The 16,272-nt window shown below is 53.0% G+C and overlaps 1 protein-coding gene across 1 annotated transcript in view; it reads right to left on the bottom strand.

Moving 5' to 3' along the window:
• The window catches only part of PKP1 (plakophilin 1), a 48,514-nt gene extending 32,937 nt beyond the window's left edge, over positions 1-15,577 (bottom strand). The window contains exons 1-2 of the mRNA XM_005530191.3: positions 15,236-15,577; positions 7,719-7,819 (exon numbers count right to left, since the gene is read on the bottom strand). Of these exons, the coding sequence (XP_005530248.1) occupies positions 7,719-7,819; positions 15,236-15,437 (303 nt within the window). The 5' untranslated portion in view covers positions 15,438-15,577. The remainder of the gene's footprint in view (positions 1-7,718; positions 7,820-15,235) is intronic.
• Positions 15,578-16,272: the final 695 nt, after the last annotated feature.

The raw sequence follows: 16,272 nt of genomic DNA, 5'->3' as shown, positions 1-16,272 counted from the left end.
CCAGCTAAGGCAGGGACCGTCACTTCCAGCACTGAAGCAAACGTGGCCAAGGGAATGGAATTCCCTGCAGCCATCAGTGAGCCAATTCAGTGAGCCAGGATGGCCAGCAAGGAAGGAGGGAAGCACTGTGTGTCTGGAGAGATGCCAGCTCTGAGGGGGAAGGCGATGCTGTCACACAGTCTGTGGTTTAAAGAGCCTCCTGACAACATCTCCCAGCTTATGCTGATGCCACCCTGTGTGCAGGGAGCTCTCCCTGTGCAGAAGAGCAGCAGTGAAAGGAAAGAATCAATCTGCCCTTCAGACCTCAGCAGTGCCCAGATTTCCTAATGCTGAGGATTGCACCTGCCCACTTCCCATGGGTGTGTGCATGGTGTGCCATCCACACCTCTGCCCTTCAGGAGTGTGGGGAAATGCTGGGAAAGACCAGGAATTCCCCCAGAGTGGGGTGGATCCAGAAGGCAGCGATTCCCTCTACACTGCACGATCTGGGAAACATCTTGAAGGGCTCAGGCTGTCACTGAGGCACTTCCCATGGGAGCTGAGATGTTGTAGCAGCTTGGAAGGTGTTTGCTTCCAGCACACAGCTCCCTGGCAGCCCAGAAAATCATCCATGTCCTGGGCTCATCCCCCAGCGTGGGCTGCAGGGAGGGTGAGGATTCTCCTGTCTCCTCTGCTCTTGGAACACCTCACCTGGAATACTCTGCACAGTTCTGGTGCTCCGAACACAAGGAGGACATGGAACTGTTGGAGCAAGTCCAGAAGAAGCCACCAAGCTGATAAGGGGACTGGAGCACCTCCCCAGTGGAGACAGGCTGGGACAACTGGGAATGCTCAGCCTGAAGAAAAGAAGGTTGTCTGGAGACCTCACAGCACCTTCCAGGATCTGAAGGGGCTACAGGGAAGATAGAGAGAGACCCTTCATCAGGAACTAGAGTGACAAGACAAGGGGGAGTGGCTGCAAACTGCCAGAGGGCAGCGTTAGATGGGATTTTGGGGAGAAATTCTTCCCTGAGAAGGTGGTGAGGCCCTGGCACAGGCTGCCCAGAGAAGCTATGGCTGCCCCATCCCTGGAAGTGTCCAAGGCCAGGCTGGACAGGGCTTGGAGCAGCCTGGGACGGTGGAAGGAGTCCCTGCCCATGGCAGGAGTGGAATGAGATGATCTTTAGGGCCCCTTCCCACCCAAACAATTTTGTGATCCTATGATTCTGATTCCAGCCATTCCATCAGGCCCTGGCAGTGCCCTGTGGCTTTAGGATACAGGAGGAGGCAGGTGCAGCCAGGCCATCTGATATTCTGAATTTCAGCCTGAACTTCTCTCCACTGTGAAATGAGTCTTGTCTGTACGAGGCCAGGCTTGGGAGCTGTTCATTCATGGTCAGACAGGGAAGGCAGGGAGGAAGGAAAGGCACTGGTGCTCCTGTCAGGCCCAGGGGGGAAGTGCTTCCCTTCCTGGCAGCAGCACAGATCTGCCTTTAAATTAATGAGCATTTGTGGATCTCCAGTTCTCAGCCTGCAGTATATTCTAGGAACGACAAGTGGAATATCCAACACATGAGACAGGTAAAAAAATGTCTTTAACCTCTTATTTCAGCTGGAATAAAACTGCTTATAGAGAGAAAGTCAAAATGGCATTTTCCCAGCCATCACCCATGAGTCCTCTTCTGGTTTTTTATTCCATAAAATCTTTTTCTTGGCAGGAAAAGTCTCTGTCCTCCCTCTGTTTTCCAGAGAAGCAGAAGCATGGAGCAAGGTGCAGCAGCCTGTGCCTGGATCCAGCTCTGCCTTCCCACGTCAGAGCCCTCCCAGAGAACTGGGTGGTTCTGATTCTGCATCTGAGGACGCCATCAGTTCATTACCTGCCTGGATGTTTTTTCCCTTGCAATTTGTTTGTTTCTAGAGCAGCAGACAGAGAAGTGAGGGCTCCGTATAAACACGTCAGGAGCAGGTTTCTCCCAGGCTGGAGGGCAAAGCATGGGAGATGCAACCTGAGCAGGTCCCACCCTGAGTGCTGGGTGGGGAGAGCTCCTCACGCTCCTTGCGAAACCCTCCAAGTGCTGCTCCCTCCGTGGCAGGGAGAAAAATTGCAAAACCAGCAAATACATTGTTTATCTATTTCTGAAATGCTCCTTCCCACCTCTCCCAGGAGCTGCCTTTCCTATGATTTTTCATCTCTTTTTTTTCTCGTTCAGATGAGATTTATTCTTGCTGCTTCTGTTTGTTCTGGCCAAGAAAGGCAATGTCCAACTTGCTGTTCCAAAGCCTAAAGCCTCATGCAAACCTCCCAGGGACACCAGGCTCTGACCAAGCCATGACGTGCAGTGACCTCTGTTTTCTCTGGCAAGATTATCCAAACCACTCTCTTCTGAGGTTTTTTTAAGGTTGGGTGTATCGTCACAACAAACAACAAATTTTGACCTGAAATCCTTATGGAACAAAGCTTCCAGTGACAATGAGAGGTTTTGTCCAAAGAGGCAAAGGCAGGCAAGGACAACAGTGATCACCTCTAGTTCAGATAATGCTCCTGGAGAGAAAGCTCTGACACTTCCTCCCACAGAGGATTTTTGGTTAAAAATTTTCCTACAGTCTCTGGTGCAGAGGGATCACCAGTGTGTGTTTCTCATTAGTGCCATAACGGATGTAATTACTACAGGTAGCTGCTTTCATCCAGCACCACCAGGCCAGCCAAATATTCCTTGGTCTGGGAACATGGCTGCTCCCAGAAGAGCTGCTAAAATAACACCTGGGCCCTCCCTGGAAGAGAGACAGAGGGGCTGGAGCGTGTCCAGGGAAGGGAACAGAGCTGGGAAGGGGCTGCAGCACCAGGAATGGCTCAGGGAGCAGCTGGGGGGCTCAGCCTGGAGAAAAGGAGGTTCAGGGGGGCCCTTCTGGCTCTGCACAACTCCCTGCCAGGAGAGGGGAGTCGGGCTCTGCCCCCAGGGAACAGGGACAGGACAAGAGCAAACGGCCTCAAGCTGTGCCAGGGGAGGTTCAGGTTGGACATCAGGAAGAATTTCTTCATGGGAATGGTTGTTAGACATTGGAATGGTCTGCCCATGGTAGCAGGGCAGTCACTGTCCCTGGGGGTGGTCAAGAAATGACCTGGCACTCAGTGGTGATGGCTCAAAGGCTGGACTCGATGATCTTAGGGGTCTTTTCCAATCTCAGTGATCCTGTGATTCTGTCACAGCCCAAGCTCAGCTCTGTGGGGATGAGGATCTGCTGGAGACACATCTGAGATTCCCTCTGCATCACATCCAGGGTTTGTTTGCCCTGGCTGGGGGCCGTGCTGGGGGGACACACTGTGAACACATCCACATCACGTGGGGGATTTCCTCCCTGTGGAAGCAGCAGCATGGAGAGCGAGGTGGGTTCTGTCCCTTGTCCTGCTCCTGCCTCATCTTGGTCGTGCAGTGGGATTTGGGAATGCCCTGACTCCCTGCCAGTGATGGACCTGCCAACCCAGCAGACCCAGGCAGGAGCAGGGTGGGAACTGAACCTCAGAGGTGTTTGCTGGCAGTACCCCACTGGGTGTGTCTGGGATTTGGTTGTGCCTCTCCAAAGCTGTGCCCACAGTTGGGGTGAGCACCGAGGTCCCTGTAACCCACAGACCACCCAAACGTGGCTGTGGCTTTGGAACACTGCTGGAGAGACTCCATTTCTGGGGTGACCTGAGCTGTCAGGGGACATGGCTGTGGCTCATGCTGAGCCCTTCTGCCGTAACTGCGCTGCTCTAGGTACCCAGCCCAGCTTCCTTAACCCTCCCCGGGTTCATCTCTGTAAATCAGGGTCACCACCGACCCTCCTGTGGGACCTGAGGTGCTGCTCACAGCAGGACACAGCTCCTGAGGCTGGAGGGCTTTGGGAACTGCTGGCCACTCATAGCTCACAGTAGGGTGACAAATATCCCCAAGGCTCCACAGCACCGGGGCTGAGGCACCACCCTGGCACAGAGGGGTTTGTGGTCACAGGTCCTCCCATTCCTGCATCCCAGTGTGGTGTCTGAGCAAAGGAATTCCCCAAGGCTGAACACCCTTGAGGGCTGTGCCAGCCCCTGATGCATGAGCCAAGGAAGAGCTGCAGCCAAGAGTGCACCCCCTGCCCTCCAGGTGTCTCCAGGTGGGGTGGCCACACTGGCCCAGTGCTCCTTGCACTGGCAGTGAGAATAGTGGTGCTGCAAACAAGGCATCCACAAGGAGAATGAACAGAAAATAATCTATAATGGGTGAATCGAAGGGTTTAATCCAAAGAATTCTAAATTAGAAAAGCCCTCTAAGATCAAAGAGTCCAATCATTAACACAACACTGCCACATTCACCCTAAACCATGTCCTCAAGAGCCACATCACGAGTTTTTGAACACTTCCAGGGCTGGGGACTCCAACACTGCCACAGGCAGCCTGTTCCAAACTGACTGATCCAGAAAGAGCTCTTCCTCCAGATCCACCATTTCTCTAATATTTGAACATCAGTCTTACAAGGTTGGGAAGAAACCACAGGAGTGAAAAGTCTGACATTTCTAAGAAGACACAAGACAAAAGGAGGAAGTCAGGGACAGCAGCTTTCCAGAGCTGTGGGTGGGACAGGACACCCTGAGTGTCACTGTCTGAGGCAGTGCCTTAGATTAGGGCACTCCAAGGGCAGTGTCTCAGGTGCTTGTGCTGTGGAGCAACACCCTGGACATGAACTCCCTGGACATCTTCCTAACTCCAGGGGGATTGGGAGTCAGTCATTCCACTCAATATTACACTGGGTCACTTCCCTGAGGTACCTGAGTTTGGCTGTGCACCTCAAAGGGCTTTGCCACTTTTCAGACACATTCACAACACCAGCTCCAGCTGGAAATAAATCCAGCAATTTCTCCTTCAGAAATAGATTTTTGGTTTTGTGTCTTACAACCCAGGAATTACAAACAGAAAACAATTTTTAGGAAGCCCAGAACCTCCACAGACTTCAAACAGGTCTGTAGACAAAAGCTGAAGCTATCACAAGCTGGAGGCTGGTGGTAGATGTGTGGAACCTTTAATACTTTCTGGAAAAGCAGAAGGGAGGAGGCTGCTCAGTGTGGTTGGGGAGTCTGGTGTGGAGCTTGTTAAGCACATTTAGGCTGGAGGTTATGTGTTCCAAAGTGCCAGTGGCAGCTGGGACTGCTTGCCCCTGAGTGCAGTCATCTTCCTGTGCACTCATTCCCTGCTCCAGCCAGCTCCAGTGGCAGGAGATAGGGATCCAGGGGGGCTGATTCATCCTGACCTGACAGATCTCCCAGATAGAGGAGATGAATCACAGCCTCTACCTCTGTCTTTGCTGGCCAGGGGAGGAGTCACACGACTTGTCAGGGCTAAATGGCTGATTCTCAGATAGACTCAGATAAAACAAATTTTACTGTGAATCCTCCACAGGTCCCAGTCCTTTTTGCTAAAGTAACCCAGATCCTGAAGACCCTTATCAAAAATATTTAGAATTAAAGACTTGCATGACACTTAAAGTTGGAGAAAGACCTTCCCTCCTCAGTAAGTGCAGAGGAGTCTCTCAGAGAACAGACAGAGCTGCCTAAACCCTGGGTGAGCCTGAAGGGACTGAACTGTTCTGTCTACAGGCCTCTGGTGTCTAATGGAGGTCCCCACCTTCATCACCTTCATCACCTTCATCACCACTTCCAGCTGTTTGCCAGCCTGTCACATTCCCACCTACCCAGCATTTGTCCAGCTGCCACAATGATTTGGAACAAGATCAGGAATTAACAACAGGAAACAACAAACCTTACACCAGCAACAGGAACTGCAGTAGCACCTTACCAGCATGAGCAGAGCTGGGCCTTGGCTTCCTCCCTCTTTAACAAAGAACCCATCTACAAACCCTTGGAATGGCTGAAACAGAGCAATCTTGCTTGGACAAAGCACCACAAACTCCATTCAGGAATCACAACAGGCAAACAGTGACATATCATCAAGTCAGAGCATCCCAATTGTTTGACTTGTGAAGCTCAGATACTTCACAAGTTCAGGAGCTGCCTCAGTTGCACTTTTCTGGTGGCCACAAGAACCCTGCCTAGTCACCATGGCTGGACCCTCTGCAGGACTCCACCGCTGCCTTAGGGATGGAGACAGGACACCTGGGTGTGTGGACCTGTGCTCTGACCCATCCAGAATCCCAGAACAGTTTGGGTTGGAAGGGTCCTCAAGGCTCATCCAGTCCCACCCCCTGCCATGGGCAGGGACACCTTCCACCATCCCAGGTTGCTCCAAGCCCTGTCCAGCCTGGCCTTGGACACTTCCAGGGATGGGACAGCCACAGCTGCTCTGGGCACCTGTGCCAGGGCCTGCCCACCCCCACAGAGGAGAATATCCCATCTGTCCCTGCCCTCTGGCAGTTTGAAGCCATTCCCCCTTGTCCTGACACTCCATCCCTTGAAAATAATCTCTTTAACTTTCCTGTAGCCCCTTCAGGTACTGCAAGGCCACAGTACAGTCACCCCAAAGCTTCTCTTCTTCAAGCTGAACAATCCCAACTCTCCCAGTCTTTCCTCATAGCAGAATTCCCCATCCTCCTGATCAACTTGGTGCTTCTTCTGAACACACTTTTCCCTTCTGGGGACAGAAGTCCCCTGGCTGGGATTTAACCAGCACAGTAAAGGACACTGAAATGGGCCATTGACAGGCTGGAAATAAACATTTCAAAGACACTCCAGTGCTCACAGTTTTCCTACCGAGCACCCAGTAATGCAGCTCAGCAAGTGACAGCACTGCCTTGAAGCCATCATGTTCCAAAGGCCATTAGGAAAGACCCAGATAAATCCTTCAGAAGCTGAGGAATGCTGGTGCTCTGAACAGGCAGAGGATCTGGCAGCCACCAGGAAAAGCTGCAACCCTGTCTGTGTGCTTGGAGCCACCGAAACCTTTCCTGGTTCAAGCCTTTGATGGCTGACACGGAGCTGCTTTACAGTCCCAGGGTTGTTGAAAGGAGCCTTTTGCTTTTCTCATATTCAAATCCCAGATCTGTGAATTGCCCCTTTCTACTTTAGAGCTGATGAAAAGCAGGGAAGAGAGAACACAGACCTGAAATGGAGGGGCAACATGGGCACAAGCTGTCCCAGTGGACTGTGGAATGGTTTGGAGTGATTCCCATGTACCAGGGGTCTGTCACCAAGGACCAGGAGCTCTCTGGCAGGTCTAGATACACTGCACAAAGACAAATGCCATCTCATCTGTGCTTTTTCTGGAAATCTGCAATAATATTTTGGAAATCACCGTGGAAGAACTGGACCCCCTGTTTTGCAATCACGGAAAATATCTGGAAGGGTCTGCAGTAGCACTGAGGTTGGGAGCAGCATCACAGCTCTAATGTAAATCCCCTGATCCACATTCACGGCATCCACAGCCATGTTTTGGTGCACAGGAACAAAGATGTGCTCCAGACTTGAACTGATAGTCTGAACCCAACCCTGATCCCTCTGGCAGCTTCCAAACTCTCGTGCCATTGAATAGCACCCCACAAATCCTAAATCTTGTCCACTCTAAAATCCCCACATCAAACAGCTGTGGAGCCCTCGGAATCCTGTGGGATCCTCCTCCTGCACTGCACTGAATCCTTTGCCAAGAGAGCCAGGATCCCTCTCAGGCGAGTTTCTGAAGCACTGGGACCTCCCTAGGTGACTGTGAGAGGTTCTTTGTGTCCAGGTCAGCTCAGAGCATGCCACAATTCCCAGATCAAGGAGAGTCTTACCGGGTATCCCCAGCTGCTGTTCCCTGTCTGGGTTTTGGTGTAGTAGCTGCCCCGGGATGTCCCGTAGCCATAACCATCAGCTAAACCATCATACATGGAACCTGCAAATGGAAAAGGCATGGTCAGCATCAGAAAGCATTCCCAGGAGAAAGGATTCCCAGCAGGCCCCTTCCAGAGCACAGAGCTCTTTTTAAACAGTGAGTTTAGTTAGAGAAAAGTGACAGTTGTAAATCTCAGCAGGAACATGGGGAATACAGGCAGCAAGGGGAGCCCTTGGCTCTGCTGGGAACTCCAGCCCTCACACCACACATCCCACAAACCAGCCCAAACTTTGCAGCACAAGAAACCAAATGCCATAAAACCCAAAGCAGAGGAGCAGAATGGGTCAGAGAGGGGGCCAGTGTCTGACATCATGGAACCACAGAATCCCAGAATGGTTTGGGTTGGGCCTTAAAGCCCATCCCATCCCATCCCACCTCCCTGCCACAGGCAGGGACACATTCCCCTATCCCACGTTGCTCCAAGCCCTCTCCAACCTGGCCTTGAACACTTCCAGGGATGGGGCAGCCCCAGTTTCTCTGGGTAACCTGTGCCAGAGCCTCACCACCCTCACAGGGAGGAATTCCTTCCCAAAATCCCATCTAACTCTTCCCTCTGGCAGGGAAGCCATTCCCTGTGTCCTGTCCCTCCAGGCCCTTGTAAATAATCTCTCTCCATGTTTCCTGTCAGTTCCTTCAGGTACTGGAAGGCCACAATTAGGTCACCCCAAAGCTTCTCTTTTCTAGGGCTGAACAATCCCAGTTCTCTCAGACTTTTGTCACAGGTGAGGAGTTCCTCTCCTCTCCTCACCTGTGGCCTCCAAGCTGTTGTATGAGAGGAACCTGATGATATTTTGTGCTACATGTCCCAGAATATCTGCCTGTGGGAGACTTGTAGTAAATACAGTTTCCTTTTCTGAAGGAAAAAGCCACCCCTGACCCTTCCACCAGTCCACATCTGAATCCCACCAATCCCAACAGCAGGAGCAGCCTGAGCAAGGCTTGCTAAAATCAATCAATGGTCATTAGCAAACAGCATGGCTAAAGGAAGATCCAGTTGAATTAACACCTGGGGATCTAAACCAGTCAAACACTACAGAACCTCATTGCACTCTTTGGATTCCAATCTCATCTCTAAAAGATCACTTTGTGTGTCTATGCTTTCTTCTCCTGAAAATGTATAGAGCTCCATCATTATTTTTGGGATGCTGGAGGAATAATTGAGACTGGATCTCAAATATGTCTTTTAAAGATGCAAATGTCTCAGATCAGGAGGAAGCCATTGGCCATTTTTCCTGTTTCTCAGTGCTTTAACCGTGGATTTACCTACCCCAGACCTTCCAAGAGCTCTCCCAGCAGTCTCTGGCACTGCAACCTTTGGATCCATTCTAAAAGTATTTTACTCAATGCCACATTCATCACTACAAGACAAATGAAGTGAATCATTCTCTTTCCACGATGGAATTCCCTTAAGCCCCTTTGGATGGTCCAAAAGAGTTCAGGGTGATTTCTGTTTCATTTTCAGAAGTGCTCAATAATTGTGGCATCCCAGGTCCCGTTATGAGGAAGTGTAAACCCTACACTCCAATTAACTTCCAGGGGAAGCTCTGAATGTCTAACAAAGTACAAAATCAGGACCTACCTGTCCTAACTTATGCACCTAAACTGGTGGGTAATGCCAGAAATATCCTAATCTCTGTGATTGTTTGATAAGACTCATCTCTGAGATAAACTGGATAAGCTCGACCACAAAGGCCCCGGAGCCACTCAGGTCTCCTCCAGCCACTGATCCTTGGAATAAACCTAATTTATTGCCCTGCCTGAGGCACCCAGAACCTGTTATGGTGATTTGGTTTGTGGCTAAAAATTCTTGCATTTTCTCAGGAAGATGATTCTTGTGGATGTGGTGTAAATAATGACATTTGCTTTCTATTGTCAGCAGGACTGCACCTGGAGAACATCCCTGGATGGAGAACAGGCAACAGCCAGGTCAGCTCCCAGCCCTGCACCTGGGCAGGAAACCACAGGAGCTCCTTTTGCAAAGTCTGGAGACTCACTGGGCACTGCTCCCCATCAGATCTCCCCAGCCCCGGGTGCCTCATGCACGTGAAGTTGCACAGAACTTGCTGATCAGGCAAGGAAGTGGCCCTGGAAATGCAGCAGGAGATTCAGCCACGTCCTTCACCTTGTGCTCCCTCTCCAGCCTGGAACTGCCCTTCAGCTCCACATCAGGACATCAGTGTTGGGCCTCAGCAGCAGCAAAGCCGTGCTGGAAGTGCTGAGTTTGGGCCAGGTGATTCCCCAGGACACGGAGTTATCTGATAACCATAATCCCGAGCAGGAAGGTAAAGCCATTCCATGATAATTTCCTGGGAATTCCTTCTTCACATCAGCCTCTTGTTCACTGTAAACATCCTGGAACTGCAGGTGGGAGCACCTAGAGCATTTTCCTGAGTGAGCAGCTGTAAAAAGGGGTTTTGTGCCTGACTTACAAGACCAGTCCTGCCTGGGGACAACACTTTTTCTTTCAGTCTCTGTTCCTGCCATGCACCCCAGACTTTGGGGTAGAGCAAGGAGACACCCAAAATAAGCCAGTTTAGGCACATCTGTAACTTCCTTCAATAAATTCACTGCCTCATGGCCGAATTCAGGAGATCAGGCAGTTGGTTCAAGTTTATGTTCTCCAGATGTGGAAGGGTTGCCTTCACCTCCCAGAACTTATACATAAGAGCTTATAAACACATAATTACACAGAACCTCAAATGTTCAAGGCATTTTGAAGTCACCCTGCAGGTTGGAGAAGATGCTTCTCCTGCCACCACTCAACTGAGATTTATTGCTTGGAGAGCTCAGTCTTGAGGCCAGGAAGAACCTGGGGATTTTCTGACGGAGGTGGCTGAAGAAAACCTGATCTTTGTTTGTGCAGGTTTGGACACTTCTCTGCTTGGTTCATCTTACAGCTAGGAGCTGTATCCCCAGCCCTCAGGACAGGAAAGAGATCCCTCTTTTCAAACACCTCAAGAGCAAAGACCACACAACCTGGTTACAGGTCCTTGGAATTTAGAATAAACCCAGGCAATCACAAAAAAAAAACAAACATCTGGGCCAGGGTGGAAATGTTCTTAGTGGAAGATTCTCCCCTCCTGCTTTTTTTCTGGCTACATCCACATGTCTGTGTCCCTGTTCAGGTCCCTGAAGGGCCCATGTGCACTTGGGCAAACACAGAGCCAATTCAAAGCACTGTACTCAGAGTAGGGAACACAGAACCACGGAATCACAGAATCACGGAGGTTGAAAAGCCCTCTGCGATAAGAGTCCTGCCATTTCCCCAGCACCACGTGTTCAGCACTAACCCATGTCCCCAGTGCCACATCCACACATCTTCTGAACACTTCCAGGGATGGTGACTCCACCACTGCCCTGGGCAGTGACCACCCTTTCCACAAAGAAATTGTGTAAATTAGAATTAGAATTATAGAACCTGATCCTCCTCTGGCACAGCTCGATGCCGTTTCCTCCTGTGCTGTCCCTGTTCCCTGGCAGCAGAGCACAACTCCTCCCTGGCTGTCCCCTCCTGGCAGGGAGTTGTGCAGAGCCAGGAGGTTCCCCCTGAGCCTCCTTTTCTCCAGGCTGGGCCCCCACAGCTCCCTCAGCTTTTTCTCATGACAGAGGACCCTCAACAGCTGGGACAGAGCTGGAGAGATGTGGTAGAACCACACAGATGAGCTGCTGCCTCTCAGTGACCATGTGGTCAGAAAACAACCCTGAAGGCTACTCAGATTCCCCCCTCCCCAAATGATCATTCTCCCATGAGAGAGAGAAAACCTCTTTTATCTTCAGTAGGATTCATGAGGGTAAAACCCAATTACTGCAGATAAGAAGTGCAAGACCTTCCAGTGCATCTCTGTGAGCCCCTCTACACTGCTCCCACTGACCTCATCCCCTTCTCCATCCCTGTTATCCATTATTGCAGAGCAATCTGAGGCTGCCATCAAACCCAGGGTAGCTGGTTTTGATGAGTTATTTCCTTTCCTCAAAGGCAGCTCTCCTCTCTTGCAGCTGGCACTGGTGGAGGAAGAGAGCTGTGTCCAAAGTGCTGTTTCCCCAAAGCCAGCTGGACACACAGAGCAAATGTGGAGATTGTGGAAAAGAATGTCTGTTAATAAATATTAATCTGTGGCAAGGAAAGGCAAGACAAGAACCAGTCACTGGCAGTGCAGGCTTGGCAAGGTAAATCATAAACTATGCACGGCTTTAAACAATAAGGATGATTAAACATAGGAAAAACACAGGGAGAGTAGAGGCCTGTGGGAGGCACAAAGCAAAGCCTGGGTGCCTTCTAGGAGAGAAGTGTCAGTGAAATCCCAGACAATGAGATTCCTGCAGGAATGACAAAACTCCAGTTCTGCCTTCTGGCCTATGAGCTGATGGGCTTGGGGATTTTTTTGTATCCCAATAATCCGAGGTTTGTGGAAGAGTGGAACCTTGCACTGAATCATCTCACGCTGAGGGAACTTAAAGACTTTTTATCCCCCAGATCTCCTCTTCACATCAGAGTCCTGATCCCCTCCAAAGCCAGGTGAGGTCCCATCACTGAAATGACCCTTCACTTGGCCACAGCCAGCACAGAAACTTCTCAATTCCAGCTCAGCCTTAGGACAGTTGGACCTGACACTCCTTGGATGTGTCTCTTCATTGACAAATCACTGGCAGAACTTTCCTTTAGCCAGAGAACTTTGCAGAGCAGAGTTGATGGTTACAAGGAGATGGTTCAGCTTGGCCTGCCCTTTTCCTCTGCCATGCCCCTGAAATTAATTTTCCCTGGAAATGTGCATTACTCAATCTAGTTTGGTATTGCCATGGGGAGAAGGACAGGTAAGGCCTAGAGCAGACCCCACAGACCCAACCCCCAAGGAGGACAGACCCCACAGACCCCCACAGATCCCAGACTCCACAGCTGGGATCAGCTGTAGCTGCTGAGGCCCCACTGAGTTCAGGTTCCTTCTCACTGTCCCACCCCAGTGCACACCAGTTTGGGCCCACATTGGCCACCTTGCCCTGGGGGATACCAGATCTCCAAAGTGGCCACAGCACCTTGACCTGCTGGACTCCACCAACTCATTTATGGCCCCATCAACCACTGGGATAGTGAGGGAGTGTGTGTCAACCCCTAAAGGAACTCCAGTAATGGGACACAACACCTCCACTCTGCTGTGTGCATCAGGGTTCCATGTCCGTGTTCCCCACCTTCCACACACCAGGACAAGGTTCCTGCAGCTGGTGGAAACTCAAACCACAGCTCCAAACATGGCAACAAACCTGGACCTGGCCCAGCACCTGCCCAGCCCCACTCTGGGACTGTGGGAACGGAGGGAACAAAGCACTCAGGCACTTGTCAGGGGCTTTGGGAATTCCCAGCTTGTGTTGCCTCTGAGGAGCATCTCAGAGAAATTCCAGGGGATGCAGGGAGCTGAAGCTGGATGAGGGTTTGGACAGGCAGAATCCACTCTTGGCAGACCCACACAGCCTCTTTGTGGGAAGAACTGATTTTTCACCTGATCTTTGGGCAAGAGCAGTAAAACCCAACACCTGAAAGTTGAGTCTGACCCACTCCAACACCAACCAGGAGACAACCCTGGGAATAAACAGCAACTTCTCACCCTTCTGGGACTCCATCCAGGAATGCACTGGGATGAATCAGCCCCCGGGACCTTTGCTGGCCAACCACCCCAGTAGGAAGAAGGTGGGGAGGGGGGGCTGGGCCCTGTGCTTAGAGGCAGCTCCTGGGAGTGGGATGTGACTCAGCTTCCCTGGGACACAGAAACCAGAGCTGCACATCTCCACGCAATTCCCATTCCCAAACATTCTCCAAAGTGTCTGGAGGAGGGGTTTAGCTTGTTGAGCAAAACAGGCAGTTTGGGAATGTGCTGGGTTTTCTCTTCCCTTTCCCAGAGGTTTCACCTGGGCTCTTCTCCAAGCAGGATAATCCCCCTTTGCCTCCCTTCCTTCCTGCCTGTGGATCCCTCTGCCTGCTTCCCTGTCCCTGCAGAGCCCTTCAGCTCATCCTGCTGGGTATTTTATTTTGTCAGGTCTGTCACCCTAACACCTTAAGCAATAAACTCTCCCGAGGTGGGAGGAGATTCCCATTTTCCACTTTGGTGGCAGAGGAAAGCTCTCCTTGCCCTGGCCCCCCTCAGCCGTTGGAGTCTGTCCACACAAACAGAGGAAGCAGGGATTTGTTCCTGGCAGAGCCCACCTGCCCTTGCTCTGGAGCTGCTCCAACCCCTCTGTTCCAGCAGCTGCAATTCCCAGAGCAGGGATGGCTCCTGTGGAAGCACCAGCTCCACACAGCCACCCAGCTTCTCTTGCTAACCCAGCCCCAAGCACGTTTCTGGACCATGGCACCTCACCAGCACAGGACTCACCCTCAGTGCAGCTGGGAAGAGCTGCTGGACAAGGCACAGATCCCAGAGGAGGTGTCAGAGCCTGCCCAGCTCACCCAGGACCCCTCTCCGTGCTGCTCCCTCCAGACTCAGCTGAACGCTCCGTCCCAGCTCCAGCACCCCAATGCCCCCCAAAGCCCAGGGATTTCCTCTCCCTGGTGGACTCAGACAGGCCAGAGCTCTCTGTAGCTGCTGAAAAGGCATCAAGAGCCAGGAGGTTTTGCACAGAGGTTGTCACAATCCCCTGGGTTTGCAGCTTACAGTGGGAAGCTGGGCTTTACTTCCAGATCAGCCTTCCCCAGAGCCAAGGATGGCACAGAGAACGATTTGAAGCCTGGATCTAAAGAGGAGGGGTTTCCATGGGGACACCTGGCTGCAGGACTCGGCTGATTGCTTCTTTCTGTGGCACACACTCAGTGCACAGAGGTGGAACCCCATGGGCAAAGCGGAGAGAGACACCCCCACAAACCAACACAGGGACACATCTCCCAGCTCATCTCCCTCCAGCCTCTCCCACCGGCGGTCCCAGAGACTCCACACTTCCCAGCCCGCAGACGGGAGAGGTGTTGGGAGCTGCAGAGCTGAGTCCTGAGCCGAGGTTTGTGTCCAGCCTCCTGTCCCAGCCCAGCGCTCCGGAGGCAGCACAGCCCCATTCCCAGCCCAGGGCAGGCTGCCAGGGGAGCTCTGTCAGCTTTGCCCATCCACAGGAGGGGTGCTGAGGAATTCCAGCCACGGGGGCATTTGCAGAGGAACGATTTGCAAAACCGGACAACTACTCCAGCTTTAGAGGCGGGGAAAAATTGGTTACAGCAGCACAGTGAAATGTCCAAGTGCCTCAGGGATGTGGAGCAGAGCAGCACTGCCGGGATCAGCTCTAGCCAGGAAAGAGTTGATGCATCCAGCCCTGTGTCCTGTCCTAAACCCTCCATCCAGCGCAGGAGATCTCGGCACCGCCTGCCTGAGCCAGGAGAGGAGCAAAGGGATCTGTGCCCGCTCCACAAAGGCCCCCAAAGCTCCCCAGAGCAGCGGGATTTACCTCGGTTAGAGTGGCCCACGCTCGACGACACCGACGACTTTTGCTTCTGCCTCTTGACCGTCATCATCACCTGCTCCTGGACCCGCTGCTTGCCCGTGCCCTTGGTTTTCAGCTTGTGGTCCGAGGGCAGGGCCAGCGTGGAGCTGGCCTGGTCCTGGAAGCACTCGTAGGCCAGCGCGGTTTTGAGCGGGGAGTGGAGCATGGCTGGAGCTCACAGGGGCTGCACTTCACTCACACGGACAACACGAGGCCACCGAACGCCGGCTGTGCTGGGCTTATTCCCCCAGAGCCCTCCTTGCCATACGTGCCCCGGCCCAGGCTGTCTGAGGGCTGCTGCTCGCAGCTCGGCTCCCCGGCGTGTGAGAGGCACACCCTCTGCCAGACTGGATATACAGCCCTGCCCGCACACACCCCCGCTCTGCTGCGGGCCTGCCCCCCGCCCCGGCCAGCCCCACGGCCCGGGGGCTCCGAGGGGCTGTGGGGCACCGGGGGCTGTGGGGGCTCTGGGGGCTGTGGGGCACCGGGGGACTATGGGGGCTATGGGGGCTGTGGGGGCTATGGGGGCTGTGGGGGCTATGGGGGCTATGGGGGCTATGGGGGCTATGGGGGCTATGGGTCACCTGGGGGCTCCGGGACACCGGGGGCTCCGGGACACCGGGGGCTATTGGGCACCTGGGGGCTATGGGGGCTCTGGGTCAGCTGGGGCTCCGGGGCACCGGGGGCGATGGGGCACCGGGGGGCTATGGGGCACCGGGGGGCTATGGGGGCTCTGGGGGCTGTGGGGCACCGGGGGACTATGGGGGCTATGGGTCACCTGGGGCTCCGGGGCACCGGGGGCTATGGGGCACCTGGGGGGGCTATGGGGCACTGGAGGGTCTGGGGGCTATGGGTCACCTGGGGCTCTGGGGCTCTGGGGGCTCCGGGGGCTCTGGGGGCCCTGGGTCACCCGGGGGGCTATGGGTCACTGGTAGCTATGGGTCACTGGGAGCTATGGGTCACTGATAGCTATGGGTCACTGGGGGCTATGGGTCACTGGG

Source organism: Pseudopodoces humilis, chromosome 26, assembly GCF_049639895.1.
Source record: "Pseudopodoces humilis isolate 2021_Gansu_Grassland_sample_001 chromosome 26, ASM4963989v1, whole genome shotgun sequence".
Lineage (NCBI taxonomy): Eukaryota > Metazoa > Chordata > Aves > Passeriformes > Paridae > Pseudopodoces > Pseudopodoces humilis.
The sequence above is the reverse complement of the archived record's forward strand: the minus strand, read 5'-3'. Positions and strand labels throughout refer to the sequence as shown.